The sequence below is a fragment of the Fringilla coelebs genome (genome assembly GCF_963513975.1).
Source record: "Fringilla coelebs genome assembly, chromosome: 3".
Lineage (NCBI taxonomy): Eukaryota > Metazoa > Chordata > Aves > Passeriformes > Fringillidae > Fringilla > Fringilla coelebs.
Window position 1 is genome coordinate 37,269,526 of NC_140030.1, and position 27,830 is coordinate 37,297,355.

Below are 27,830 nucleotides of genomic sequence, written 5' to 3' on the forward strand. Positions count from 1 at the left end.
CCACCAAAAAAACCCCACTGAAAAACCATGATACATGTAAATATAGGAAGCAATGACACAAAATCAGCCACTTCTAATGGGAAAGAATGAAATCAAACAGCCAGAAAAGCTTGCAGGGGAGGGAAAGAGAGAGACGAGAGAAAGGTTGAGGAAGAGACACTTATTTGAGCAGTGGTTTTAAATATCAGTTCCCAAGGTAGAGGAAGTCAAGGGACCCAGCACCAGTATGAGGCCAGGTCAAACCTAAGAGCTGCAGCGCAATGGGTTGTGTGGGTGGGTTTTTTAAACCGTTGGAATGAGGTCAAGAGTACCAGTTGCACATGAGTTGTTAGTAGAGTAAATCTTCATGTCAGGAAGCAAGTTAAAACTTGGTTTTATACTCATAAAACATTCTATCTATTCATATATATAGGAGGTCACTTAAAAATAAAAAAGGCAACAGAAAAACATCTTTAAAATACTGTGTCAGTTGACCCTTCCCTCCCACCCGCCCCCAATCCCCGCCCCCCCCCCCCCCCCAAGTAGCTATGACTCTATAATGTGATTCACATTTAGTTTTAAATTCTAGCTTTCACCATGGTCTCATAGAAACAAAACTTCTCTGCGAAGCACAGAACTGCTTTGCAACGTCAACGAATTCAAAGGAAAATCAAATCCCACCCCCCCACCAAAGAGCTTCTCAGTGAAGTTACCTGCAAAGGATGGTTGGGAGGGGGTTCAGATATTTTTAGGTTAAGCTCTTTTAAAAAGAAAGGACAAGTCCTCCCCCTTTTTCAACCGTCTGAACTAGGAGTTTATGGCATTTGTATATTTTTGAACATTTAAAGGTAAGGATTTTGTACAGTAATGATTAATACCTAAACATAAATATTCTCCTACATTATATACTAGTTTTTCTTTGTACATGCGGGGAAAAAAAGTATTTTCAACAAACATGGCACATGCTATATGCAGTTCCTCCTCAGTAGCTTGGCTACAATTACAATAGTTTGCATGAGGAGGATAAAAGCAAGACTTTGTGGCAAGTGGGCGACAGTCCATGAGCACAGTCTGAAGATGGAAGAAAGTGGAGAGAGGGAGCTGATTCCTCCTCCAGGGTTCAAGATGCTGATCTACTTGAGTGCCTCAAAAAACCACCAGCGCACACCTCTAGTGTAAACGTTAGCACAGAAGAACACATTATCACTTAGTGCTTCTGAGAAGCTGCTTCCCCACACTTTTTTTTTTTTTTTTAAACAGGTGTGAACAGCTGGTCATTTTTTTTTCAGCGAGAACAAACAATATCAGCCAATAAAGCACATGACAGTTGTCGTCGATAAAGCCACACAACCTGGCACACGTAGGGCAAAGAACCACAAAATAAAAACTCAGTACACTTAGAATAGTAATAATTATTAAAAAAAGCATTAGGAGGTTGTTCTTCTGTCTACACTGTACATACAGATGTTATGCTTGGAAAGCTGCTGTCTCACACAGTCATAACATGAGTCAACATTAAGATACAAGTCCAATACAGTTACAACTAAGCCAATTCACTGAGTAGTCTCCTTCGAGACAGTGCTCTTTTAGCTGTAGTTTGTGCTGAGGGCAATGCTGCAGGATGAGAGGATCCCGGAACACAACAATTTGATGGGTACGTGACCAAATCGGGTGTTGGCAAACGTATGTTTTGCTCTTAGAGGATACAGTGCTAGCTGGACTTCCGTAAGGAAGCCAAAGTCAACAACTAGGGGTGTGATCCTGCAACTCTGCCTACCTAGGCAGGGTCACTGACTTCACCAGACCCACCTCTGCAACTTGGGTCTGGTGGGGAGAACAGGTAACGTCTGAGGACAGCTGAGGTCAGGCTCTGGGGACTAGCCGGAGCAGCAGTTGCTTCCATGAGTAAAGGATGCAGAGTGGGGCTGGAGGAAAAGCCCCCAGGTATATTGACGTGATCTCTGTTTGCTTTACTTCGTGGAACATTTGATGAATTGATCCAGTTGTCAAATACACTTTTCTCTAAAGAGTGAAATATACTTTCCCCTATAAGACTCCAAAAGCATCATTAACAGCACTTAAACTTGGTTTGTGAAACAGAAAGAAGTCTACATATAAAAATAATTCAAGCAGATTCTCTTTACAAATTGTATAGTGAATTCAGTATTTGGCAAGACTGTTTTTACTACATAATGAGCTCCTGAGTGTTTGTCTATTAGATAAAAATTTTCTATTTCCTTTAAGCCATAAAGCAAAGAAAACCATATACTCAAGTTATTCTGAAGTCATGACTTCATTTATGAAAAGAGGTTTGACCAGAAACTCAGTGCAAGTGGCAAAGTTGACCATTACTGTACAGTATCTGCAAGAAAATAAAATAACTCCACATTGCTCAAGTGGCACGAAATGGCTGTGCCAAAAAAAATTGTCTATAATAAAATCTCAAATAAGTTTCCGACATTAAAGTTTTATAAATAAGTACAAATTGAATGCTATTGCTGAACTGCGAACTGAGGAAAAAATTATCGTGTAACAAGTTACCAAACTAGTTCTAGCATCAAAGACAAAAAGGAATGTTGGAACTTGTTTGTACAATAGAAATGAAAGCTTCCAGTTTGTAGGATGAGAAAATTGAGGCATGCAGGGACTCTTGCATATGGATATATATATTTTATATATATTATATATAATATGTACAGTTTAGCTATAAAACTTTGATGTGTAAAGAAGCTGTCTTCAATGAAAAATTGAACATTCAGAGGAAATTCCTGAGTTAGGGTTTTGTGACATGGGCCACTGAGAAAAAAGCTGCGGTTGGGTCCTCAGAGGTGTTATGTCCATCCCTGTTAAGATTGAAATCAACATACAAAAACAGACAGTGTTGCCACTGCTTCGTTCCCTGCCTGAGCAAGGGATAGCACCATTGTGAAGAGAACTCCTGCTTGTAGAGAGGAGGGAATACTTAAAAACAGTATTGCTGCTAAGACCACTGTAGTGTGCACCAAATACGTTCTTCTAGACAACAAATGAACACTGCCACTGGCTGACTGAAGAACACCTGACCAGGTGTAACGTTAAGGTTACGAGTCACTAGGTGTAATCTTTCCTGGGTTGTTCATCTGTTGTACATTTATCAGTCATTTCCTGACAGAAGTCTACCGTGACCGTTTGGCTGCTCTGCTCTGGTGGAAGCTCTCTCTCGGGGTAAGTACCTGCGTCGGCTCCATCCAATCCCGCGCCAGCCGAACAATTTTCCGAGATGTTGTTGGGCAGCCAGGGCGCTCCCAGCTGCACCGAGCCTTGCTCCGAGCAGCACTGCATGCTCTCCCCGACGCACTGGGAGGTCACCAGGCTCTGCTCCACACCAGCTGGGGCGGGGCTGATGGTGGTGACCGGCTGTAGATCCATGGGTCTGAGAACGGGGCAGTATCGGTGGAGGGCTTGGATCTGTTCCGGGCTCTGCATGTCTCTACACACTTCTTGGGAAAGACACGAGAAGTTGTCTAGCAATTCTCCCATGCTTGCTTTCAGCTGGTTCCTTTCTGAGAGCAACTTCTCTTTCTCACACACCTGAAAAAGAAAGAAGGCATCTTAGATTAAGGAAGGGACATCCACTGCCTGCTCACTTTGGGCATTCACATTCTCTGAATGTGTGGCATGCACATTCTCTGAAAAACCCCTTCGCCCAGAATTTTTCTCCTGGGAAGCTGAGAAGCCTCAGAGAAAAAGGAAAACAATTCTTATTGCATTTGCTTCTCCTGTGTTTTGCTCGTCTGGTAAGTGTTTGGAGGTTGTTTACCCACAGGTGATTGTGGTATGAGTTGTTTTGTCTCATTGGCCAATCAGTGCCAAGCTGGGTCAGGACTCTGGAGAGAGTCACAAGTTTTCATCATTATCTTTTCAGCATTGTGTAAGTATCCTTTCTGTATTCTTTAGTATAGTTTAGTATAGTATTCTTTAATATAATATAGTATCATAAAATAATAAATTGGCCTTCTGAGAACATGGAGTCAGCTCCATCATTCCTCTCTGCCACAAGGGTCCTTGCAAATACAATACATATGCAGCAGTACCCAAGAACACCAATGTGTCACACCTGTTCTCATATGGCCAGAGGAAAAGTCACAAAGACATCAAGTATTTCGCCACCACAGCCTGTGTGGACAGTAGTTTGGGAAACATCTGGAGAAAAACATTTGAACTGGAAGAGGACAGAAGCCCAAGTTATTCCCACAGAACTGTTCCCTTTATAAACTAAGGCTGTCTGACAGATGATACAAAAGAACTCTGAACAAAACATTTTGAGGGAAAAGTGCCATTTCCTATCTAATCAGCAAGAAAACAGGTTAATTCCTGAAGTGAGGATAAGTTGCTGATGTTTGGTTCACCCTTGAACTGTCAGGTTGGCCACTCAGGCTGGGTGCACCCCCTGGAGCTCGTTACCACTGAGAGAGGTGAGTTTATTCAGAAGAGAGGATCTGTGTGCTCTGTGGCCTGCACCATGGCTTGTTTTCTCATGTTCTGGTGCTTAATGGTTTGAGCTTGATCTAATACAGGTATTTTTATGAACCCAGCCTAGGGTTTCACCTCTATAAAACGGTGTTGACTCCGTGTAGACTGACTGGGATGGTCCTGCTGCATCTCCTTCTGTCTCAGGCAGGTGGGCATAGAGCTCAAGAGAGAAGATGAGATTTTGTAGAGTCCCAGAACTATTTCCAGAGCTGAGCTGGCCCCAAAAGCAGCGCAGCCACGTATCTCACCTAGTAACACTGCTAAACCCAAGATGTCTCAGCATCTGAGGTGTGAAAGCTCCACAACTCAGATAATCCAGCTATGGGTGGTTGTTGACAGCTGATAGTATTGCCCTGGGTCCAGAACCCACACTGGAAGCATACAGCTGTGTGAATGTGAAAGAGAGCAGTACACATGAAAAGAACTAACTGCTAAAATATTGATAAATCTATCAAGAAAGCATAAAAATAATAAAAAAATAAACAGATGCTCAAGTACATCTTGAGATGATGAATTATGGAGGAGAATATGCTGCGAGTTTGCAGGGAAAAAAGGGAATGTGAGTGGGTAGATGAATGAGTGAGAGAAAGAAGGCAAAAAAAAATTACCTATCAAACTCTGAGGATACAACCATTTCACTCACTGTCTGCTGTGAAACCATCTGTGTCAAGAAGATGGGTGATTTACAGTAACTACAGGGGGAAAAGGGGTCTTTCATAAAAAAGACCCAGCCAAGTGAAAAACCCTTAAACCACAGCACCATTACGTAATTCATGAGACTGGAAACTGCAGATCACAAAGTGGACAGAAGAAAACAGAGGCATTTCCAGTGGTCATGTGTTGTGTGTTCATTCTTTTCCCTGTCCCTGTCTTCCAGCTCAGGGGGCTGGATACCCGGAGAGCAACCAGTCTTACTACTGAGTAAGACTGAGGCAAAGAAGGCATTAAGTACCTCAGCCTTTTCCTCCTTCTCTGTTGCTATGTTTTTACTGCATTCAAGAAAGGATGTATATTCTCCTTGGCCTTCCTTTTGTTGCTTTTCTGTTCAAAAAAACATCTTTTATTGTCATTTAGAGCAGTAGCCTGATTAAGTTCTAGTTGGACTTTTACCCTCCTAATTTTCTCCCTGCATATGCTTGTAGGCTTCCTGAGTAGCTGCTCCTTCTTCCAAAGATAATAAACTCAATTTTTTCCTTGAATTCCAGCTGAAGCTCTCTGTTCAGCCATGCTGGTCTTCTCCAGTGTCTCATATTTTGGCACATGGGATCAACCTGCTCTTGTGCCTGCAAGATTTACTTCTTGAAGAATGTCCAGCCCTCCTGGACTCCTCTGCCCTTCAGTACTGCTTCCTAAGGGATTTTCTCAACCAGTCCCCTAAAGAGACCAAAGTCTGCATTCTGGAAGTCCAAGGTGGCAGTTCTGCTGACCCTCTTACTTAGTTTTCCAGCAATCAAAAGTTCCATCATTTTGTGATCACTTGTGCCCAAGAAGGCAAAGGCATCCAGCCATCACTTCACCCACCAGCCCTTCACCGTTTGCAAACAGGTCCAGTGGGGTGCCCTCCCTGCTTGGCTCACTCACTGCATATTGCCACATATTCAAGTCCCCTTTGCTAAATAGAAATATCAATTTTTTTGGGGGTGCAGGGAAGAATCCTGTACCTCAAATGGTTTTTGATTCCTTAAACTGAGCAGGGATCAAACCCACAAGGCCATTCTTATACCTTTCATTCATCCCCCTGAGATGCGTGTTTGTGCTGGGGAGAGGACTTAAAATTTTTATTTTGTCTGTCTACAGTTTACCATATCAGACAATAATATCAATGTCACAGGATGGCATGAAATCAATTAACTAAAAATAATTTTCAAGTGAAGGCTACAGATATAAGGCTGAATCACCCCCTGCTGCTAGTCCAGCCCTCAGAGTGCTGCTCCTGAGGCTCTGGAGAGTGAGAGACTGGAACTCCTCCCTGTCACCAGCTCAGTGCAGAGCGACAGGCATGTGCAGCTAAGGCTGGACGTGCTTCTTCTGACAACCTGATGAGGATCCATCCATTCTTTCACTGTGCAGAACCTCTGACTCACCCTGTACACACTGTGCATTATGCTCAGTGCAGGAAGCAGTTGCTCACTATTTTGTTTATCTTTGTTGTGTTGTTTGTTTTGCATCAGTGCAGCACTACTCTGAACAATGTTTTGATTTTTCTTTTTTTTTTCCCCCCAGGGCTTCAGCAGCACAGCATCTGAAGGCTTCACGAGCCTTGATGATTTAAGCCTCCCAACCAGCTTGTGAGGTCAGTGTTACAGACAGGAAGCAGACAGGCACAGGCAGCAAGTGAGTAACCCAGAGTCATGTGGCTTTCTGCCATTTGTGAGGTGATGGTAACTCAGCTTCTTCCGACAGATCCCTGCCTCTTTCACACGATATTTCCTACAGCTTGAGCAGAGAACAAAGCAAAATGAAGCACAACAAACTCCACCTGAGATGTCCATACCATGACTGAAAGTGAGAGGAATTTTCTGAGCAGCCACTTGGCCTCGCTCCAGTCACCTCACTCCCTTACACTAAAATGTGGCGGCAGTGCTGCGCATTCTGCCCATCAGTGTACAGACCGGCTGAACGCCCTGAAGTCTGGGCTGGAACTGCTGATGGTGCCCTGCAGGCTGCAGTGTGAGGGTGAGCCGGGCTGCGGCGAGGGCACGGAACTCACCAACTTGCGGATTTCACATTCGAGGTTCTGAATACAGTCCAGTTTCCTCTTGCGGCAGCGCTGAGCTGCAATCCGGTTCTTGCTGCGCCGGCGGACATCGTGGATGAACTCGAGCTGCTCTGAGGTTAGCTTGTGCATCTTTATCATCATCTGGAAATCATTCCTTGGAAGATCTGTGATTTGATCAACAGGAAAAGGAAGTTTCACCTAAAACAAACACAAGACGAGAGCAAAGAGTCATATTTTGCTTGCTCGGTGCAAGCTGAACAACAGTGAGCGGAAGGACGATTATCTTTGCTGCCACCCCCTCAATAAACAACAAACCAAGTTTTACATTGAGCAAGTTCTTCCCTTGTGGCACACTGTGGAGGTCCAGATGGTAAGGATAAGATGATAATCAGCAACACTATGAATTTCATCTTTCTACAAAGCTTTAATAAATGATCTCATTGCATTAAAAGAAGGTTCTGTCCACTAAGAGACATGGCCTTTTGGAAAGAGTGAAGTACCTTGCTGCTATCATATTCAAACTAGTTTCAAGGAAGGGGCTATTACCACAGCAGGAAATGTATATCTGCTCAGACTGCAGGACTGAAAGTTTGATTAAGTATGAGGTTAAAAATACAACCTGACACCTCAAGTGGGTGAAAAATAATGTACTGCAATTAGGAAAGGTCACCTAATCAGCATTTCAACAGAGCAATACACTGTGTAAGAAGAAAGGGTCAGAGGAGTGTGATGCAACATATCCTATCCTGCTAAAATATATACATTTAAAAATAAACCTATATATGTTGACACTCTAATATTCTTGCAGACTAAAGAGCATTGAAATTGTATTTCTTGAAAAGGTCAGGGTCTGACTTCAAGAATCCTAGCAATTGTGCATTAAAGCAGAGCAAAACACAAAGCTCCCAGCAGTCTGAAGCAATGAACACACACTGTGTTGAAAGGTGAAGAATGGTGGATGTGCTCAAAGCTTTTTAGGCTTTTTTGCCCAAAATCTATCAGCTTGCTCAAATAAAAGTAAGCACCCCCCTTTAGAAACCTTGCTTCACTCAGAGCCTCAGACTGATAATTATTAAAGAACTGATGTTCTTTGGCCACCTGTTGTATTTGGTGGTCAGACAGGAGTCAGTTCACAAAGCTGAAGGAGATGCAGAGTAATTCCACTGACCCATTCTTTTTTGAGTCATACCCACACTGCCCAAAAGATGGCAGTAAATATTTACGTTTCTGTCCCTATTTGGTACAATCTAACCTCTGGAACAAGGAGACTATTCTGCACATAGGCTATCAAAGGAGGTAAGTTGCTCCAGCCAAACAAAAGATAGGGGCTGAAAACATTCCTTTGATATTTAAAACATGCATTGTCTTCAAATGGTGCACTTAATAATTATTTGGAAATAAAGACAGTAACAACATGGACTGTAAGTTATCTTCTTCAGAGAGCTGAGTTGTTCAAGCAGAACAGTTTGCTGAGGACACACGTACACCAACACACAGCAGTGGCATTGATGGTCATGGAGCCTCACCAGGCACCTGAATCTGCAATAACCAGCTCCTCACCTTGTTTAGGGATGTTCTTGGATGTTTTCTTGTACCCTTCTAACACTGCTCTGTGTGCTGCCAAGCCTGGAGTATGTGAAGTTCTGTGCAAACACCTACCACATTCTTTCAGATGGCTTCATGCCCTAAACGTTCATTCATGCCCCTCTGCCCCATGTGTCCAGGCACTGCTTCATACCACACTACTTGACAGGTCAATTTAAAGCAGCAAGGAATGCCAAACACTGCCCAAACCCTCCCAAATTCTTGCTTGTACACACAAAGGCTGACCTTAGGCACAGGGATGTGAACTACCTTGTTTACAGACTGCCAGTTAATGACATGAAACCTGTTTGATTTCCCCTCCCGAGCCTTTGGATGGTTAACATAAACTGCGTCACCTGCTTTTTTTCTCAAGCTTCTACCAGGGTCTGAAAATGAAAACAGCCAGAGCAGTGCTTTCCTCTGAAAGACACCACAGTTTCACTGCAAAACCAGCCCTTTCATGTTCACAGTTTTTCTTTATTTTCCTAAGACCAAAATGGAAAGCGATGTTAACTTTATTTCTCCCTACCTCTCCCTTTCAAAACATATTTACTTGCAAAGAGCGTGCTTGCAGCTGGAATGGGAATGAAAGAGAAGCAATTTAAATATGTCAGGTAGAAGTTGCTGAAGGGAAATGGGAAAATAAATAAAAAAAGATTCATTTAAAAAAAGGGCTTGAAAATAAAATCATCTACACAGCAGATCAGAGACTGCTATCAGTAATCCCAGCATAATCCCACTCCTGTCACAGGCAGCACTGCACAGGATTAAAAATGTGAAAGGGAAAGTGGAAGTGAGTCAGACTCATTTCCTTCACCATTCACAGCATTTTTATTGCCTGTCTCCCTCTTCGAAATCAGCTGTCAACTGAAAAAAAAAATACCAACCCACCAAGCTTTTGGCACGGACACAGTGAATAACTGCACCGGGGTGTTGCTGCAGTGAGAGGCTAAAGTGTTTTACATCTGCACAGGGCAAGGCTCTCAGCTGCTATTTATCATAACAGAGTGGTGACTCATTTTGCTAGAGCCTGCAACTGTGCAGTGGGTGGGATTCATCTGACTCACCCAGAGCTGCCTGAAATGATGGGCTGGGACTACCTAATGTCCTGCTCCCTTCAGATGGCAATGCTGCGTGGCTTCTCTGTTCTTCTGGCTGCAGAAGGAGTGGACTTAAGATTCAGAAAAGATCCTGCATCTTACAGGATCTATGGGAAGTGAGAGAAACTTACCTGAGGTGTCTGAGAAAGACAGTCAATATTTTCTAAAATATGAAAGAAAACCACAACCAGTATGCTTTCTCGTGAAGTTTTCTTTCTAATTACTATGGGTTTTGGTTCAAACTATTTCAAATTAAAAATGTAAGTGGAATCCCTGCTCCTTCCAGGAGTTACTCCAGCCAGAGCTAACCTCACAGAGCTCCAAAACCTTCTCTTATCAGCACGATTACTCTTTCCCTGCATTTTTACACCAGCAGCACAAGCTTGCTTTCCACCGCACAACAAATGAACTGGCACCTTTTACCACCACTGCAGACTCTACTGCCCCAACTCTGCCAATCCACCCTGGGGAAAAAGGAAACCTGGTTAGGATTTTGTGGCATTTCCCCCCTTTTATTAGCATGAGGATGGCAGTGTAAATGTCAATGCTTTGAGAGGCTAAGTCAGAGCAGTGATGTAGGCAGACAGGGCTGGTGACTGACTCAGCACATGCAAGGCCCATATATAACCAATTAATTTCTTCAAGCCTCACTAGCCAGTACCAGCTTGGATCATATGCCAGTTACTGCTGTTCTGCTCATCTACTGTACCAGTTAGCATTGCTGCTCCCCCCTCTCTTTTCTACCTGGAATAAAGGAAAGAACAGAGGACCTGTATTCACTCCCATTAAAACATAAAATATAACTCTTGGGAATTTCTTTATGTTATGAGTAACCTTAGCTTCTTCATTCTTTCTTTATATCTTAATTAAGACATCATCTCACCCTAGCCAAGTGTTACTAAAGGCAATGAACTTCCCAAGTGCCACTTTAACATCACAGTAACTCAAAGGACAAATATATTATCCATAAGAAAAAGCAACCATTATGTAGTGGGCATAGGAAGGTGGAACTCACTGCACCAGTTGGTCAGTTGCTTCAGAGCTGTAAGGAAAAAACCTGCTGCCTTAGTGCCTTCAAATCCTGAAAGCCTCTGACACTCACACTTGCTGATTCCTTGGAAGGCACTCAGGACCCACCCAAGCAATCCAGCCCAGGGGCTCAATCATATTCATACCATTTTTTTAAAAGCAGAAATGGATACTTGGCTTCACACAAGAGAGTCCAAGGAATTAATGTTGTGTTTTCAAGTATCTTCCTTGGCATGCAAGTCTGTCTTCCACAGACATTCAGGAAGAAATTCATTCCAGGACAGGAGCTGAGGGGTGACAGGGGCTCAATTGTCTACAGGGTATTTCAGGCACCACTTGTGGTCCTACAGACCAGGGGCCTATTCCTGTCCTGATCTCACCTGGACTCAGGCTATCTAAGAAGCACAAAAGTAATGGGCCCTACTTTGTATCAGGGGTAGCCAAGATGCATTTTCTCATCCTGCTGTCTACTGGCTCAGGTAAAGCCTTCAAAACACCTCCTCTTCCAGGTGTCAACTATACCAAGATGGCAGAGGACTGCAAAAGGGGAATGATGAGCCCAGGCAGTGAAGATCTACCACTGTGTTAACAAAACAGGGTCTAAATTGTCACTCAGATCAGCAGGCTCCACTGCAGCGTGTTCCATCTGACACAAGACAACTGATGGCCCCAGAGTGGTGTGGGGTCCACTCCAGCCTCACCTTGTGAGGGCCATGAGAGGTCTGTGTGTCAGCAAATGCTGCCTGAGAGGGCACTGCTGTGGGGGCAGCCTGGGTAACCTTTTGATTTGCTACCTGCCTCACAGAAGCGGAGAACCAGGCTAATCCCACGGCTGAGTGCTTTAACTCAGTAATCAGGAGAGGTGGGTGGGATCCTCATCCTTTAGCCCATGATCTGGACTTGTATTCGGACCACACACTGCTGGTACTAGGAATGCTGGGCTGACCTCTTGCCATTCACTGCCTGCAGTGCCCCCAGCTTCCAGCCCCTCAAAGGGCACCACAGTATGACACTCCTGCCATTTAACAGGCTTCTCTGAGACCAGGGATAGCACAGAAACACTGACAGAAGCCACAGCTGCACTTAAGAATGGAAGATCAGGCAGTGAAATGATGGGGTAAAGTACAGGATTTCTCTGAAAGAGTCGCTTTTGCAGCTCAAGAACTGGAATCCTTCAAGAGCTCCTGCAAGGTCTTCAGATCAGAGTTTAAAAGAATTGGTTGTAGGGCTCCAAGAAATAATATAGTGTTTTAAAAGGACCCCCCTGAAATTTCAAACTCTCAGCGTTGTCGTAACCCAGCAATTCTTTGCTACCAGTATGGAGACCATTCCTACTGAAGAGAGGAAAGAAAACAAAACTTCCATGAAGTTTATCTTACAACACCAATGTTTGACAAGACACCATTTAAACAGACATTGAGAAACAATTCCCAGTGCTCTGCTGATGCCATCCTAGTCAGGAATACATCTACCAGAAATCAATCTGGAGACTAATTTTTCTCATTCTCAAATTTGCAAACCTAGCAAAATCAGGAAAGCTGGGGTGACTGATCATATTCTGGGGAGATATCACGTACCACAGCAAGTTAAAGCCTCCACATGCATTTTTCTTGGTTGCCCTTCTTTCTATGTAACATTCTTCACTGAGCAGGAAGATAAGCAGTGAAGCAGTCTCAGATAAGGTAACTCAGCATAGTTACAGTAGATTTCTGGTAGAGCAGCTTTAGTTTACTCCTCTTTTCTGGGGCTCTGACTTGCAGTATTTTGCTAAGCACCAGCAGATGAACAGAGAAAGGATGGCTGCCTGTCACTTAACATGGAGGGGTTCGGACTCTTGCTGGAAGTTATTTACCTACAATATCCTCAAAGGTCTAATTGCATTAGCTTTCCCTTTAGGAAAACTTCCTTTGAAAAGTGAGTCACTAACCCAGGCGGGAAATTCTTTTGAAATACAGATGAGGAGACATTGAATGCAACTCTCTAGATAGGAATAGTTCTGGAAAAAACTCCACCTCTTACCTCCTCTTACCCTTGTTTATTTTTTTTCTCTGAAAACTCACTTATCATATTAGACTGAGCTGAGATTTCTTTTTGACTGGTTTAGTAGTACAATACTTTTTACAAAATTTCTACCAGATAAAAACTGAAGTACTTGCTGAAGAAAAGGACTACCAAGAAAAGTAGGTAGTGCAGACGTTTCTGTTCCTTAAGTAGGTTAACAGATTGACAGACTACTTCCTTCTCAGCAATTCATTATTTGAGGGCTTATTGTTTTGTTGTGGCTATTTTAAGCAGGGTTGTCAGAACCTGCCTGTAAGCACTGAGCTTTAAGTCTTCCCTCTAGTATTATATCTCAGCAATTGATTTTTCACAACCTGTGGAGGCCTGAGAGAACTAAGTGAAAAGAGCAAAGAGCAACACAAACTATTAAATATTTCTGTGAAGTCCCTATAGCTCAAGTTACAGCCCTGTTCCTGCAACTCTGTACCATGGATACACCCTAAACTGCCCTTGCTGCTTCTGTCAGGAAGCCTTAACAAAGGGAGATTGCAGAAGAGCCTCGGTGGCTCCAGGAAGGGAAGCAATAAGCAAGGACATCCTGGAGAAGATTTACCAGCGGTGTTCCAAGGCCTGCCACCTCCTCTGACAGTTGTGACTGCCTTCTGCACCCCCAATAAGATGGAGGCTCGTCACAAAGTGGGGTCCCCTTCACCCACGTGGCATCATGCTGAGCCCTAGCACCCCACTTCTGGCACCAAACAACTTTGGCCATGTGCTCCAGAATGGCATCTGTCTGTGGGAAAGCAGAATGCCTGAAAAAAGCAGAGAGAAGCCTCTCACCTACTTCTCACACAATCAATACCCCAGCAAATGATGTTTTGTGACATTAATTCTGGCAGCGACAGCACTCTGAGAGCCAAATTAAGACCAACCAGGTCCAAATTCCAGGGGAACTGAGCAGCCCTGTGAGATAACTGATGGTCAGAGTCCACCAGGCTTATTCCCATCAGGCCATCCCACCCCAATAAAAGCTGACCTGCAGCAGAAGAACCTGCATGGCCACTCTCCAGAAGGTCAAGCATGTCACCTCCAGATATCTTATCAGGTGCTTTCTGAATAGCAGCCCAGAAAACACTGTGTGTTCTGATATGGAGGGGGAAAGGGCCCTGTCTGTGAAGTCATCAGGACAGGAAGGGCAAAGCAACAATTTCAGGAATGGAGAAAGATTCCCATGCAGCTTGCAGGAAGGTGAAGAACAGAAAGCTGTCCATTTCAGACAGCTGTGAGTCTCTCCTGCTGTTTTAATCACAGCCAAACTGCTAAAAGCAGGTAGAGCAACTTATACTTCCTGCTGCTGTTACTTATGTTCTACTGTCTGGTTTAAGATACCCTTTACTGAGGTTTCCACAGCAGCAGATCTTGCAGGATACACACCCTAAGTCACTGTATTAATACAGTATTGTTTAATGAGGCTGCAAAGTCTGCTCTTGTATTGGTAACAACCTTCAAAAGATCAATTTTTAAACAAAATCTCAAAAGTACTGGTATGATCTGTTTACCCTTGGCTTGTTCAGGATAGTGCAGTGCAACCTCACGGAGCATTAATTTCCTCACCACATTTTTAATGCCTAGCAGTCCTAATCAAAATACCCTGGGGGAGGGAAAAAAGCAAAAAAAAAAAAAAAAAAAAAAAAGCCTTATCAGCAGTCCAAGGGAGAAAACTTGCTCAGCACAGTTCAGAAAATCTTCCCCAGAGGAAACCAGCAGCAAAACCAGCAGTGGAGCAAACCTTTCCCAGCACTGTCTCAGAGACAGCCTCCTATGGCTGCCTGTTTGCTCCTTGTGTGCCCCTCCTCTCACCCATGCTCTCCTGCACATATGCACATACCTTTTTCTAGGAAACCACCACCAGTCCCCTGTAAGCTTCTAATTTCACTCTTCCAGGCTCATTTTTGCTGCAGCATATTTCCACACAATTAGGTAATTATGACAGCTAATTAATTATCAAATCTCAAAAGGCTAACCTCTGCCCTCTGCGCTGCCTCATGCTGAGCAAGCAGCACACACGGGTGGAAATGGATGGTCCCTGGTCCCTGCTGCCCTCTGCCCCTTGTAAAGGCAGCACCTCACTGAGTAAGCCAGCTATGGCCTGGGCTGCTGTAGGGCTTCCCAAATGAGATCTCCTGCACACTATCCCAGACAGCCTCCCAAAGAGACTCCTCTCCCTTCTGCATCGCCCCCATGAGGATGAAGAACTGTCCTCTCAGAATCACTGGTCTGGCATAACCAGGGATTAGGACACCAGAGGCTCCCCTGGCTCTTCAGCCCTTTCTGAAAGCTAAGCAGCCAGCTAAAGGAAGCACATCTGTCTGAAAAATAAAGCCTGGGATGTAGCTGGAATAAAGACTTAAGGATAGAATAAAATTCACTCTTTTCATCCCACTCCATAACTAAGCCCACATGGTTCTGAACTGGGTGCTCTCAGCACATGAACCCTCCTCTCAGCATATGAGAGCTTGTTACTCCCCACACTGAAGCAAAAGCTCTCAGTGGAGTTTTTCAGCATTAGTAGAGGAACCTGATACCTGATTTCACCCAGATGTTCTCTAGGTCATGCAGATTCTTAAGGAAACTCTGTGAGTAAACATCCAGTTCTTTCCACTTTCTGGGCTCTACAACACATCTCCTTGATTTAAGTCTGCCCTCAAGGTAGTGACTTTTGGTCATGGTTAGCCAGTTATCACTGCAGCATCTTCAACTGGCACATCTCTAACTTTAGAGAGGGCCCCTCTTTCTCCTCCCTCTTTTGGGAGAACTACATGGAAATTGACAGCTTGCTCTTCAGCCCCAGGTCATTCTCTTGTCATTCCCTTAACAATCCTGGAAATTAAAGGATAACTTCTCTCCGAAACCATTCGTGGCATGGCTGCTAGAGCTCCGAACAAAATATCACAGGCAGGGAACATGATCTCAAGTTGTCACACAATAGAGACAAAACCCAGTACCTGAACGTGCAACACACACACACACACACACACACACACACACACACACACACACACTCACACGTGTGTGAAGATGACATGAAGAGCACAGCTATACAATTGTTTGAGTAATTTCACACCTCTGCTGGCAACATGCAGCCTGGCTCTTCAAGCAAGCTGCCCAACCCTTGGTGTCAGGAAAGGCACAGCCTGAGTTTGCTCAAACACACCCACAGCAGTAACAAGTGGAGCTGGAACCACCTCAGCAAATTAAGAATAAGGAGCAGCGCTTTGTGCCAGAAGTGGGTGAGGGAGGGAGGGAGACAGGACACTGCTGGCAGACTCCTAAGCACATCCACGCACTCTCATCATTCAGCAGTTTGCCGTTTTCCTATACCAGAATATTTAGAAGTGCCAAACACCTTGGAGATCAAGCAGACCTATCAATGTGAAGTCAACCATGTGCACTCAGCTGACGAGGGAATAACCAGAAGTTACTCTTTGCCCCTACAAACAAAGAAAGTGCTGGGGAAATGCGAAGTCATTTGAGAGAATCAAGGAGAGATTAATTGGGTCATAACAACTGTGATAGATGTACTTATCGTAAATCCCTACCTCATGCCCTCTGTCTTGCACAGGACATGATTCACTGTCTGCTTCTGAGAATGACCCAGACTCATCGCTGGAGTTTGTTCCATAGGATGGCTCACATTTAATCTGGGCTCGGACCGGGTTGTACAATCCGTCCCCCACCACGCCGGGTTCCTGGTGCTCGGGCGCCAGGAATCGGGGGCCTTGGGAGCAAGGGGAAGAGGAGAGCTCGCAGAGACGCAGGCTGCAGGGAGAGCCGCCGCTGCCGTCCTCTGCGTACGAGTAGGAGGAGCACGAGCTGGAGGTCCTGGTTCTGGTTTCCAGAGGAGGAGAGCGAGGGCAAACTTTAATTGGCACCGGACAGCTGGTGTTCGGCCGCATCCGTCCCGGCAAGTGATCAGCTGCCAGCCCGCTGTGCGAATAGGTCTGGGAGCTGGGCAGAGACTGGCTACCGCCAGCCCACAGACCCTTTGGCACAGTCTCAGTGAGGTCTTTGTCCAAGCTGCTCACACCAGAATATGAATGCACCGAAGTGTTTACTTGGTCACAAGCATTTGAAGAGAATATAACACTCCTCCTGTCCAGTTCTCCTTCTTGCTTACAGAGAGTTTCAAAGCCGGGCCCCCTGAGTGGCGATCCCACTGTGAAGTTGGAAGCATCCTTCTGCATGGCATGGGACTGTCCATAGTTCCCTGTGAAAGGGACATAATCAGTTTTGTGGTCACCCTGAGTTGTCCCTTTTTCAAAAGGGCATGCTGGACTCCTGCCAAAGTGCTGTTGGGAAGTGCTGGGGAAGCCAACCAAATCTATGCTTTTTGTTCTGTTGAAGAAAGACCTCAAGCAAGAAGGAGAAGACCCACTTTTTGGCCTGTCGACACAAGTGAGGCTTGGCTGTTTCCTGTCCATTTCAACATCCCCTTCTTTATCCCTGATGTCAGGTTCATCTCCAGACAGGCAAAGTGTGATGCTTTCTTCATCGTTCTCTTCATTCTGAGGCTCGCTTTTTATCTGCCCCATAGCAAGTCCTGATTTGAGGCCATTTCCAGAGCTCTCTTCACTGAATGTGCTTGCAAAACCTGAGGTACTGATGTGTGATGTGTTGTAGACATTCTTGGTACAAGCAAGCTGGTATTTCTTGTATCTGGGGTACCGTGTTACTGCATCTTTATCCAAATTGTCCTTGCTATCTCTCAGCATGTCAGAGTCAGGCAGCATCCCTTCGCCTTTGTCTGCTCCAGCAACAGTGGTTTCAAAATTGAAGGGTTCTTGGTGCATCCTCTCCCTTGGGCAAGATATTTTTGACGTCTCCGATTCCATCGTCTCCTCCTCATCTCCATCGGAGTTCTCCTCATCGTGCATGCGCTGACAGGTGGTATCTTTTTTGCACAGGAACAGGCCATCTTCGTTGTTCAGCAGTTGTGTCTGAAGGAAGCTGAAGCAGGAGTCCTCCAGGTTGTGCATGCGCAGGAACTCAGCGCAGTGGATGACCTCCTGGATGTTTTCTCTGCTGAGTAACAGCTTAGCAGTGTAGGCAAACTGTAACAATGGACCAAATCCCCTGACAGTGACCTGCAAAAATAGAGAGGAAAATTGCCGGCGTTACCATCAGCTCTTGCTATCATCCCGAGTCCTTCAGCATGGGGTTAGATAAACTAGCAGATCTGGCACTCAGAAATAAATACTGTTCAGCACCAGCTGCTCTTCTGTCACACCTGCAATAATGCCACATCCAGGAACTAGCACTGCTCCCTTTGTGGTGCTCCTGTACATCACCGTACGGGTTGAACTGAGACTGCTTTTCCCAAGTATCTTGAAGATCTATGAACTAAGTCTCTGCCCTAATAAAAGAATGACAGAACTAGCCTGGACACTGCTAAGTCTGACATGGATTTCATTTTAACTGTGCTAGAGCACCCAACCATGAAAGCACCGATTTAATTTTGATTCTTCTGCTCTGATGGAAGGTCCAACGAACAGCGGTTTCAGGCTTAAGATACCACTTATCCAAAAAGTGTTTTGGTAAGGAAGCACCTATTATTGCAGCAAAATTCAAAAAGCATCTTTCTGCCTCTTTCAAAAGCAAACAATTTCCTTTTTTGCTTCTAAATTTTTTTGCAAGCTATTGCTGAATACATGATAGGTAAGTACAGACTGCATAACTTTCCTCTATCCCATGGAGATTATTCCCCTCATACTGTTCCCAATTTTAGTGAGCCTGAGGTACAGCTAACAGAAAAGAAATTAATATTTATAGTTTAAATGGTAGAAATTATTCTGAGTCCCACCTCAGTACTTAATTTCCCACCATTTTCTTTGTAGAAAGAGTAAAAACTGTTTCCAGGAGAGCGATCTCCAGACAACTGTTCCAGGTTTGACTTATGCACTGCTACTCATCTTTCTTTCCATACCAATGTGTTTAACATTAATATACAGTATATTATAAAATACACACTTCCCCCCTCCCCATTTTTTACAGTTGTATCTTTACATTCAGCTATCAAATAAGTTTCTAAGCCACATAGTAAACTATAGATATTGTCTATTTTTTGACAAAAATACTTTGACTGCCACTAACTTCTCTTACATTTTTTTCTCCCAATGGGTATGAAATGAAAGGATTGGAAAAATTACTCTTCATGAAGCAGCAAGAGGCTGCTTCAGAACCACAACTCATCGTCAAGGATTAAGGTTTCTGCACAAGAAAATCCAGTGCTTTGGCTACAAGGTTGAGTTTTGGAAGACCACAACTCAATTCCCATTGCACCAACCACCTACTACATTACCCTGGTCAGTCCCTTCAGTCTCAATTCCCTGAGACTGAAGTTCTTGTCCTTCTTGCAAGTAGCACTCATTTATCTGAGTTCCAGTGCTTTGCATACCAGGCAAAGGCCTCTAGATGGGATTCAGCACAGCCAACACCTGCATGCCTGTGTGAGCTTGGGATGCACAGCCTGCAAACTCCTTCTGGATGCACATGTCCCTGGTAGGCATCCCCAGCTCAGTCCCTTCACTTAAAACAAACAACAAGAGGAAGCACTGCTGTCTCCTTTTTTTTTTTTTTTTCCCCAAATGGCCTAAAGACAGAAGGGGAACCTCGGAAGGAGGAGACCAGGTTCCCTCCCCAGGCTGTGAGGATTGAAACACTCATTTCCCAGCTCCTCAGAAGGGTATATTTGGGATGGTATGGGATACCCTGAAGGTGAGTTGCTTTTTTACTATTCTTCCAATTGAATTAATGCCGCTGAGCAAAGAAGCTGCTCAAAAGGCTGGTGAGCCATCAGGCCATGAATTTGCAAAGGTCTAATTCATGATTAGAGTGTATCTGAGTGAATAATTTGGTTCATCTCAATGAAAAGCCTATAAAGCCCTACCACTGCCTCAGGACCAGTGGTAGAGTTCACAGATTTTTATAGAAAATCCTGACTTCCACAAACAAGCCTTTGTTATTCATAGATCTGTACTTATGATGGCAGATTATGAAGACACCACAAGTGGTGCAGATTTTGATGGGGAGAAGAATATTTTAAAACACCTCTAAAATTGCTTCCAATAGCTATTCCATCCATAGTATTACTGCTCTATCTGCTATTTTAAGAAGCAGTGCATTTTCATGCACATACTTACACACTTGCACATTCCTATTTAACAATACGCCTCTGGTACAGAATTGCCAAGATTTACAGCTGGCTATTAAACCAATCTCTGCTTTATCAGTGTTACACTTTCTGCCTATTTGTTAGATTATCAGCTCACTAAAGGCCTATCTGCATTTTATCTATGCAGCATGATTAACAAAATTGCTCGGGAACTTAATGAGCTACTCGCAGGCTGATGGTAAGATCTTCAGTGTGAGGGCTTACATATTGCTGCATATCTTGTAAGCTCGGCAGCAGTGTGGGTCTGCAGGGACTGTGGAGCACAAACACAGCTCTCCTGGCAGTGGTGCCACTCAGCCACTAGGTGGAATGGCTGGAAAGCAAATTAGAATAATTCTCTGTGTTGGGCCAGGGTTTCACCTGCCTGCCTGCCGCCCCAGCACAGGCACTCTGCACAGCCTCGGGCTGACTCACACAGCCCCACAGCAAGGCTGTCTCCCACGCTGGCACAGGCTTTTGCTCCAGGTACATCACCACGATAACAAACAGCAGCAAGGCAGCTGTTAGAGCTGCTCTGCGCTGGAAGTATCGGAAGCAGAGCACGAGACTGCGCCGTGGGCTCCCCACGGTGCCCAGCAGATGCCTCATGTGAAGGATGATGAAAACTCCCAGCAAATGTGTGCCTTGACTTCCTTTGGAGATATTACCCAGTGACACAACCTTCACTCCCACAATCTTCAGATCCAAAGGGGGAAAGTTTCTTTTCAAGCACCCGGCACTTGTCGTTGCCCTCAGGCAGAAATCTCTCTAGTGCCAATTCTTGAAACTGCACAAACAATAACTTTGGAAACAAACGGGTGCAAAGCTTGCTGCCAAGTGTGAAAGCCAGCGCAAGCTCTGCCGCCTGAAGCTGTCTAAATATTGATTCGGCTCCCGTGGCAGGTTCCCTGCCTCGGCCCCACCAGTTTTGGGACTGCTTGCATCTGATGCATTCTGGCAGGAAGGCTGGAATCGAGCCACTGGAGCGTGACTGTGAACACCGCACATTGGGAGAGAAAAGGCTTTGAAGCTGCCTGTACTACCACCACACAGGCATTTCTCTAGGAAGAGATAAGGACAGTCTTTTAAAATCATTTGATCTGACTGATGCATCCCAGTGAAAAAAGTTAGTGAAAACAAGTTGATCCACGTTTGCAGAAGGAAAGAGATAATTTGTCTGCTAGAACAATCTTCATTTACATGTGAGAGAGGCCTTTGTTAGATGGGTAAAGCCCATGCCAGCAACAATGCCAGGGGTTTTTTTTCTCTATTGAAAATAAGATGTGCAAGAGTTGTTTGCTTTTAAACCTTATTTTCTGTATAAATTAATGTTTAAGCAGGCAGGTCAGTTCGTGGGAACCTCCAACGGGCACCCTGTCCAAGCTCATATGCCAAGTCACTACTTTCCTGCCTTTCAATCCTTTGCCTTATTCCAATTTCTTCTCATTTCTATTGTTAAATGGAATTGACTCACTACTAGAAAACCAGCCAGAGAAAAGGTAAAGCATACATATGAAACAACAATGCTCACACAGAGAGAAAAGCAAAGATCCTAGCTTCTTGGAGGCTTGATTTCTTTCCCTTATGTTTACTTGTTTGTTTCCCTTACGTGTACTTGGAGCATGCCAAACAGCCCACCAAGACTAAGGATAAAGCGCTTTATTTGTCTTGCTTCTGTCCCCAGTTGGTCTTGTATGCATTAGAACCGTCCAGTGCACAGAGGACACGGGTACTGCAGCCCTACCAAAGGCACCTGGCACACCTCCTTGCTCTACAGCAATCCAAGAGACCGAGTCCACGTGCAGCTCCTGCTTCTGCTGTGCTGCCACAGGAACACCGCGCTCAGTCTGCAGTAGGGAGGTCTGTGTCCATTCAGCATTGTGGTGATAACAAGCCTGACCACTGTTAAGGTGAGAGAAAACAACTTCTCCTGCCCTTTATCTGCTGCTCGTCTTTCAGACTGAGCTGGGGGACGTGTTTTGTTTGGCCATGGCCTTGTGAGTGTGTGCTGTTGAGGAACAGGCTGGAAACAATGCAATGATATGATCACCATCAAGAGATGTTAATCAGCATTAGCCATATTGAATTTACCAGCAAAACACAGACAGCAGCCCTGCAGAAAAGAAGCACGCAAAGTCTATTTTAGTTCAGTTTGACATTGCTTTTCTCCTTACAGAGTCCGGGGGAGTGCGATGCTCTGGTTAGTCCTAATTGATTTAAGCGACCAGACTTCCACTACTTCCTTTGGGAGATCATTGCCAGACTCTACTTAAAACCTCCTAGTGAGGAAATATTTCCCTTATTTTCCTCCATCATCTCTCATTACATTTCCTTGATGCATTCCGGGTAATGCCTTTTCCTTTTGGAGAAATAGTTGTGTTGCTGTTAGACTCTCTGCCTTCCCTTTTTCACTGGTCATTAACAAAAAACGGGCTAATTCAAGGAAAAGAGTATTGATCACTGTCGGATGGGAGAATAAGAAGCTGAGAAGACAGTCAGCAATAAATGCTAGTAAAGGAGGCGCATTACAGATGCAAATAGAGTGTTCTTAGCAAAGCATTCTTCTAGTTCTGGGCCCGTACTATTCTAAAATTAGGAGGAGGGTTAGCTCACTTTCACACTGGGAACACCATCTCTTTGCAAGGGACTTCTAGGTCAGAAATTCTATTTTAAACACATCTGAACACACACAGGCACCGTGGGAGACACAGCCCTGTGGGTGAACTGGCTCTGGCTCCCTGCTGTACCCGTGTCCTCCGTGAGAGCGGATCAGGCATGCCACGGAGGGCTCTGTGCCGTTCTGAACGCACGGGACGTGGCCTGGGAGCACACATGGAGGGCTGACACTGGGCCGGGCTCACTGCGCGCCGCAGAGTTCATCAGTGCACGCTCATTAGCGAGCTGCCCAGACTTCCAGATGTCTCAAAATCCCAGACAAACAGACAAAATCCTCCAATTCTGCACAGACAGTATTTCTTATGGGGGGTGGGGAGGAAGGTTATTTCCAAAGGAAACATGGATGTCTGGTAACCCCGTTTGGAATGGCATCTGTATGAAAAGCTGCATCTGGAGCAGGGAAGGTCAACCCCTGTGAAATGCCAGCAAAGTCTGACTTCAATTTAAAGAGGGAAAAGTGATTAAGGGCAAGAAAAGATCACTGTAAACATGTAGGAATGTAAAACTTGGCAAGGCAGTATCTAAAATGGAGCAAGGGAATGTTTACAGTAATCTGATGCAAACTAACATCAAGAACAGAGAAGAACTGTCTGGTTTGCTATGGGGCGCTATTGGCATTTGCAGCAAAAAGAAATTAAAATGTAGGGATTTTTTCCCTGACTTTTAACCTAACAGTCAATTCAGAGCAGTCTTGGAAGGCTTTCCAGGGAAGATGATGGATACTTTATGTCTGGGTACTGCAAAGGAAAACTAACAAAGCGCAACCTTGTTCTGGAGAGCTGGGCTTTAATTTAGTAGACTTTTCCAGGGCTAATTTCTGTGTTAATGAGGGCACAGTGCCAGTGATCTGCTAGGAAAGAGCAATAAAGTTCAACAGCAAATGCACATGCAATTGTTCCTTTCCAAATAAAGCATACCTGGGGCACATGCAAAGAATAAGCTTATTGGCGGTGGCGTGAGAGGGCAGAGCCCTCTCCTCCCCTCCAGGGATACAATGAAATCTGCAGAACATTAGTTGCTAAATCCTACTGAACTGGGGGTAATTTGGGCGGTGAGACCTTCAGACCCACTGAGAACGCACAAGTCCCGACAGAGCAGCGCAGGCGCGTGTTATTATCTTTACACGTTTGAGTAGACTTGTTAAAACTCAATAGGAGCACTCATAGGTTTGCTGTGGAGCGTGCAAGCTGCTTGTAGGTTAATGGTTTATATTTTTAGTATTTTGATTTTCAGGTTAAATTCATCAGCAGGCACCTAAGAACATTTAGAAACCCCTCATCTCTAATTTCCAATCATCAATTTAATTAAGCCATTTTGTAGGGAAGGAAGAAAGGAAGATTGAATCACACCTCACATGCTGAATATCAAATCTCAAACTAAGTATTACTTAAAACAACTGGATAGAAAAATAGCAGAAATGTAACTGATTCTTGCAGAACTCCAAATGAACCAGTTATTCACATATTGTTTCATATCAGGTCTACTGTGGTACCTGTTTTACTGGCCTTTCAGCATTGCTGCTGCAGTCCAAAGGCACGTGTAGAGCTTTTTAATCCATCTCAGCCCTGACGTTGTCTAATTTGCCCAAGCATGTAGCCAACAAACCACCAACTTCTCACTCAGCCAGCGGGTTCCCAGCACTACAAGTTATATAATCAAACACATGCTAGAAAAATAGGAGATAAGATTAGTGACAGTTAACTGCTGCTATTTTTTTCCACAGCCTGAAGAAGGTCTCTGGGATTAAATATTAACTCTAATCTTATTTGCTAAAATTAGCACACAGTGTATTCTTTTTCTTCAGCCAATTGCAAGTATAGCACAGAAGTTATTTTCAGAGGGTAATCTGATAACCAAAATCAGTCACCAAAGCTGTTATTCCATTAAGAATTAAGAGACTTCCTGGTTATTTACTTGGTTATTTTTACCTGGGATGGTGAAGCCTGGATTTTTCCTATCTTGAGCCTATTTGGTTTTGGAAAACTCTCTGAAAGATTTAAGTATATTACTAGGCTCAAACAGGTCAGTCACATGTGCAAAACCAACGGTGTTAAGACATTACGGTTTGTTCCTATATATGCACACAGGCAGGAATTGTTTTTGAAACCGTGATCCTTTTACATAAGGTGGGAACACGCAGGAGGCAGGAAAAAATCAGAAAGAGATGATAAACAGCAGAGTACTTTTGTAAGGCAATGCCACACCAGCATTTTACTGCAGTCCCCCTCTTTGATTTAACAGCATTTAAATGTTCCCTCACCAGCAGGTTGCAGATGTATTTCCCTTATTTCTGTGCTCATCTGGCTGTGGAGCTCCTAAAATGAGTGATCACTCTTTAAAAATTTGTCTTGGGTGAGAAGCATCAGCTGGTTTCTGTCTTTTGTAAGCTTTTAAACAACAAAGGAATGTACAAGATGCTGATGGAGAAGATCAACAGAAAGAGGCCTTTTTTTCACTCTAAAAACATTTTTTAAACTAAGTAAGTACTCTGCCAGCCCCAGTTTAACATTCTGCCTCTTCTGGTAGGGCATACAAATTTTGTGCAGAAGAGTGACAGTGACAGCATGGCTTCTCCCACATCACACCACACTGCAGGGCTGGGAGGCCACCACACCATCACCACGCATTCTCTAAGCACGAACACACACCAGGGCAGCAGAGAAACCAGACACATGGCTCCTTTCTTCAGGAGGCCCATTACCCACTTATTAATTTCAAAAATCCCGCTGGAAAAAACGCATCTGCAAAGCCACACCCTGAGCGGTCTAAGGGGCATCCTGGTGTCTTTCCAGGGCACCCTCCACAACAGCCTCTTGAGGCTGTCAGACTGAGAGCTTTAAGAAGATGCTTAACTGCCCTTAGTGGTACTTTTACAGAAGATGCCACACTGGAAGTGCTTGTCCAACTTCCAATTTTGTGCTTTCAAAAGAAAAAGCCCTACAAGTGCCCCCCTCAGCCTTCCCCCCTGAAATCCCAGCTGTTGGCCAGACAACAAATTTACACTAGAAGCCCTGACTGCCTGTGTGAGAGTAGAGGGAAACCAAGTGCCTCTCTGGCACAATGAAGGCATCCCAGGGCAGCACTTCAGAGAGCCTCCTCCCTCGGCACCCGAAAGGGAAGGAGAGACCAATATCCCTCAGCGCCCGCAGAGCATTCCAAGGCGGCAAGTGTGACTGCAGGAGGGGAGACGGGGAGGAAGGAGAAACTCATTCACGCCAGGCTCGCCCGGAGGATGGGAAGCAATGATGGCAAACTGTGTCCACTGCTCCGTGAGAAGTGCGTCAGCGCTGCCGGCGGGGCGGGCGGCTGGGAATCGATTGCCAAGCGCAAAGATGGCGTAAGCAGCCACGGGATCGATGGCCACGTTACTGGCTGTGTCAGCACCCGGCCACACACGGCTCACGGCTGCACTGGAGACACCACACACTCAGGTTCGTCTGAATCAAATCCACTGGGGCCGCAGCCCCAGCTCTGAAGCGCTCCCGAAAACCCCAGACCTTAAGTCTGAGGCCACTAATGTCAGAGGAACCAAAGGGGAAAAGAGAATCAGAAGATGTCTAGGAAATTAAAAAAATAACCTAGAGTGTAGTAAAAGTAAAAATAATCTCTGATCCAACTGCAATGCTTATTTTAATCCACGACTTCTAGTTTTATTTTCTCGCAGAGTTACTGAAGCCAAATTGAAATTCCTTCAACCTTTCAAAAGCGAGACTCGTTTCAAATCAATGAAAAGAATTTACTTTTGGAAATTGTGACAGCATCCCTGCACATATTCTGCATCTCTGAAAATTCTGAGGAAAAGGCAATTTGTTGAATTTGCCGCACCGTTCAGAATGTACACCGTTTATTGAGAAGGAAGGTAGAAATCATAGGCATAAGCTGCAGACAGATCTCAGAGCAGGAAGCAGCAGAAATCTTACCAAAGATCAATAAATACACTTGGAAAAATGAAAGGCTATAGGGACGGGAAGGTGCAGTGCTCTAACATAGCAGGGATGCACTGCCTGCATCACATCTACTCCAAACATCAGTCACAGCCAGATGAACCCACTGGGCAGCCCTAGGTTTTACCATTATTCACAGCAATCCTCTGAGCAAAAGGGGACTTTTGCCTGCATGGCTGCTCCTCTGGGCCACAGAGAAACTCAGTGAGGAGAAGTTGGGCAGCTCAGGAAGGTAGCTCTGTGCTGCACCTCTCTCTGCCACCTCACAGCAGCACAAGGCCTTTGGCAGAACAGCTCTTGGACTGGAGAGGGAAACTACTTAAACCCCTGCAAGCAAACTCACCACATAACACAGCCAGAGCCCTTATTTTAAAATCTCTCTCAGTAACCTGTTTTGAAGTCAAATACCGTTTTATTATTTTTTCTTAACTAATTCTGGTGGCTTGGGGTATGTTGCTGATGTCAGAGGTTGTTCACATCATAACAAGAACACAGAAAACTCCAAGTTATGGCCAAGAGAGTACCTGCAGGCAAGCCTAGGTGAAAAAGCTTTGGGAGGAGAACTTTGGGGCTGCTAAGGTGAGACTCTGAGTGAAGGTGTTAAAAAGAAAATTAGAGATTAAGATGTTTCAAAGAACAGTCTCTCTAAAGGCACAACGTGGCCACAATGTTACTCAATCACAAAGCACACATAAAAAACAGTGGCACTAAGTAGCAGTTTAAACACCCAGGCATGGACTGGAAGAGAAAGCAAAGGGAAACATGGCTGTGACACCTGGCTGTTGCAAATACTTTTGTGTTTTCCAGGGCAAGGAGCATCTTAAGAAACCTGGAACACAGTAACGAATGATGACACAAGAAGGTGGCTCAGCAGAAATGCTGCCTTCTCCCCCTGGGTGTGTGTGCAAGCCATACTGAAACCAGTGGGGAAGAGACAAGCAGAAATGAACAGATTTTAACCAAAAAGCACCATCAGAATTAAAGTGCAACTGTAATTTAAAATTAAAATTAGTCCCACATTTTTGCAAAAGGAAAATTAAACTGACCCCAAGATTAAAAAAGAAAGAAAAACAAGA

General features: G+C 44.6%; 1 protein-coding gene across 1 annotated transcript in view; it reads right to left on the reverse strand.

The window, feature by feature from the left end:
• Positions 1-2,301: 2,301 nt before the first annotated feature.
• BACH2 (BTB domain and CNC homolog 2) overlaps positions 2,302-27,830 on the reverse strand; it is a gene marked incomplete at its 5' end in the record, with an annotated part of 43,446 nt that continues 17,917 nt past the window's right edge. The window contains 3 exons of the mRNA XM_084203036.1: positions 2,302-3,549; positions 7,202-7,408; positions 16,524-18,068. Coding sequence (XP_084059162.1) covers positions 3,070-3,549; positions 7,202-7,408; positions 16,524-18,068 — 2,232 coding nt within the window. The 3' untranslated portion in view covers positions 2,302-3,069. The remainder of the gene's footprint in view (positions 3,550-7,201; positions 7,409-16,523; positions 18,069-27,830) is intronic.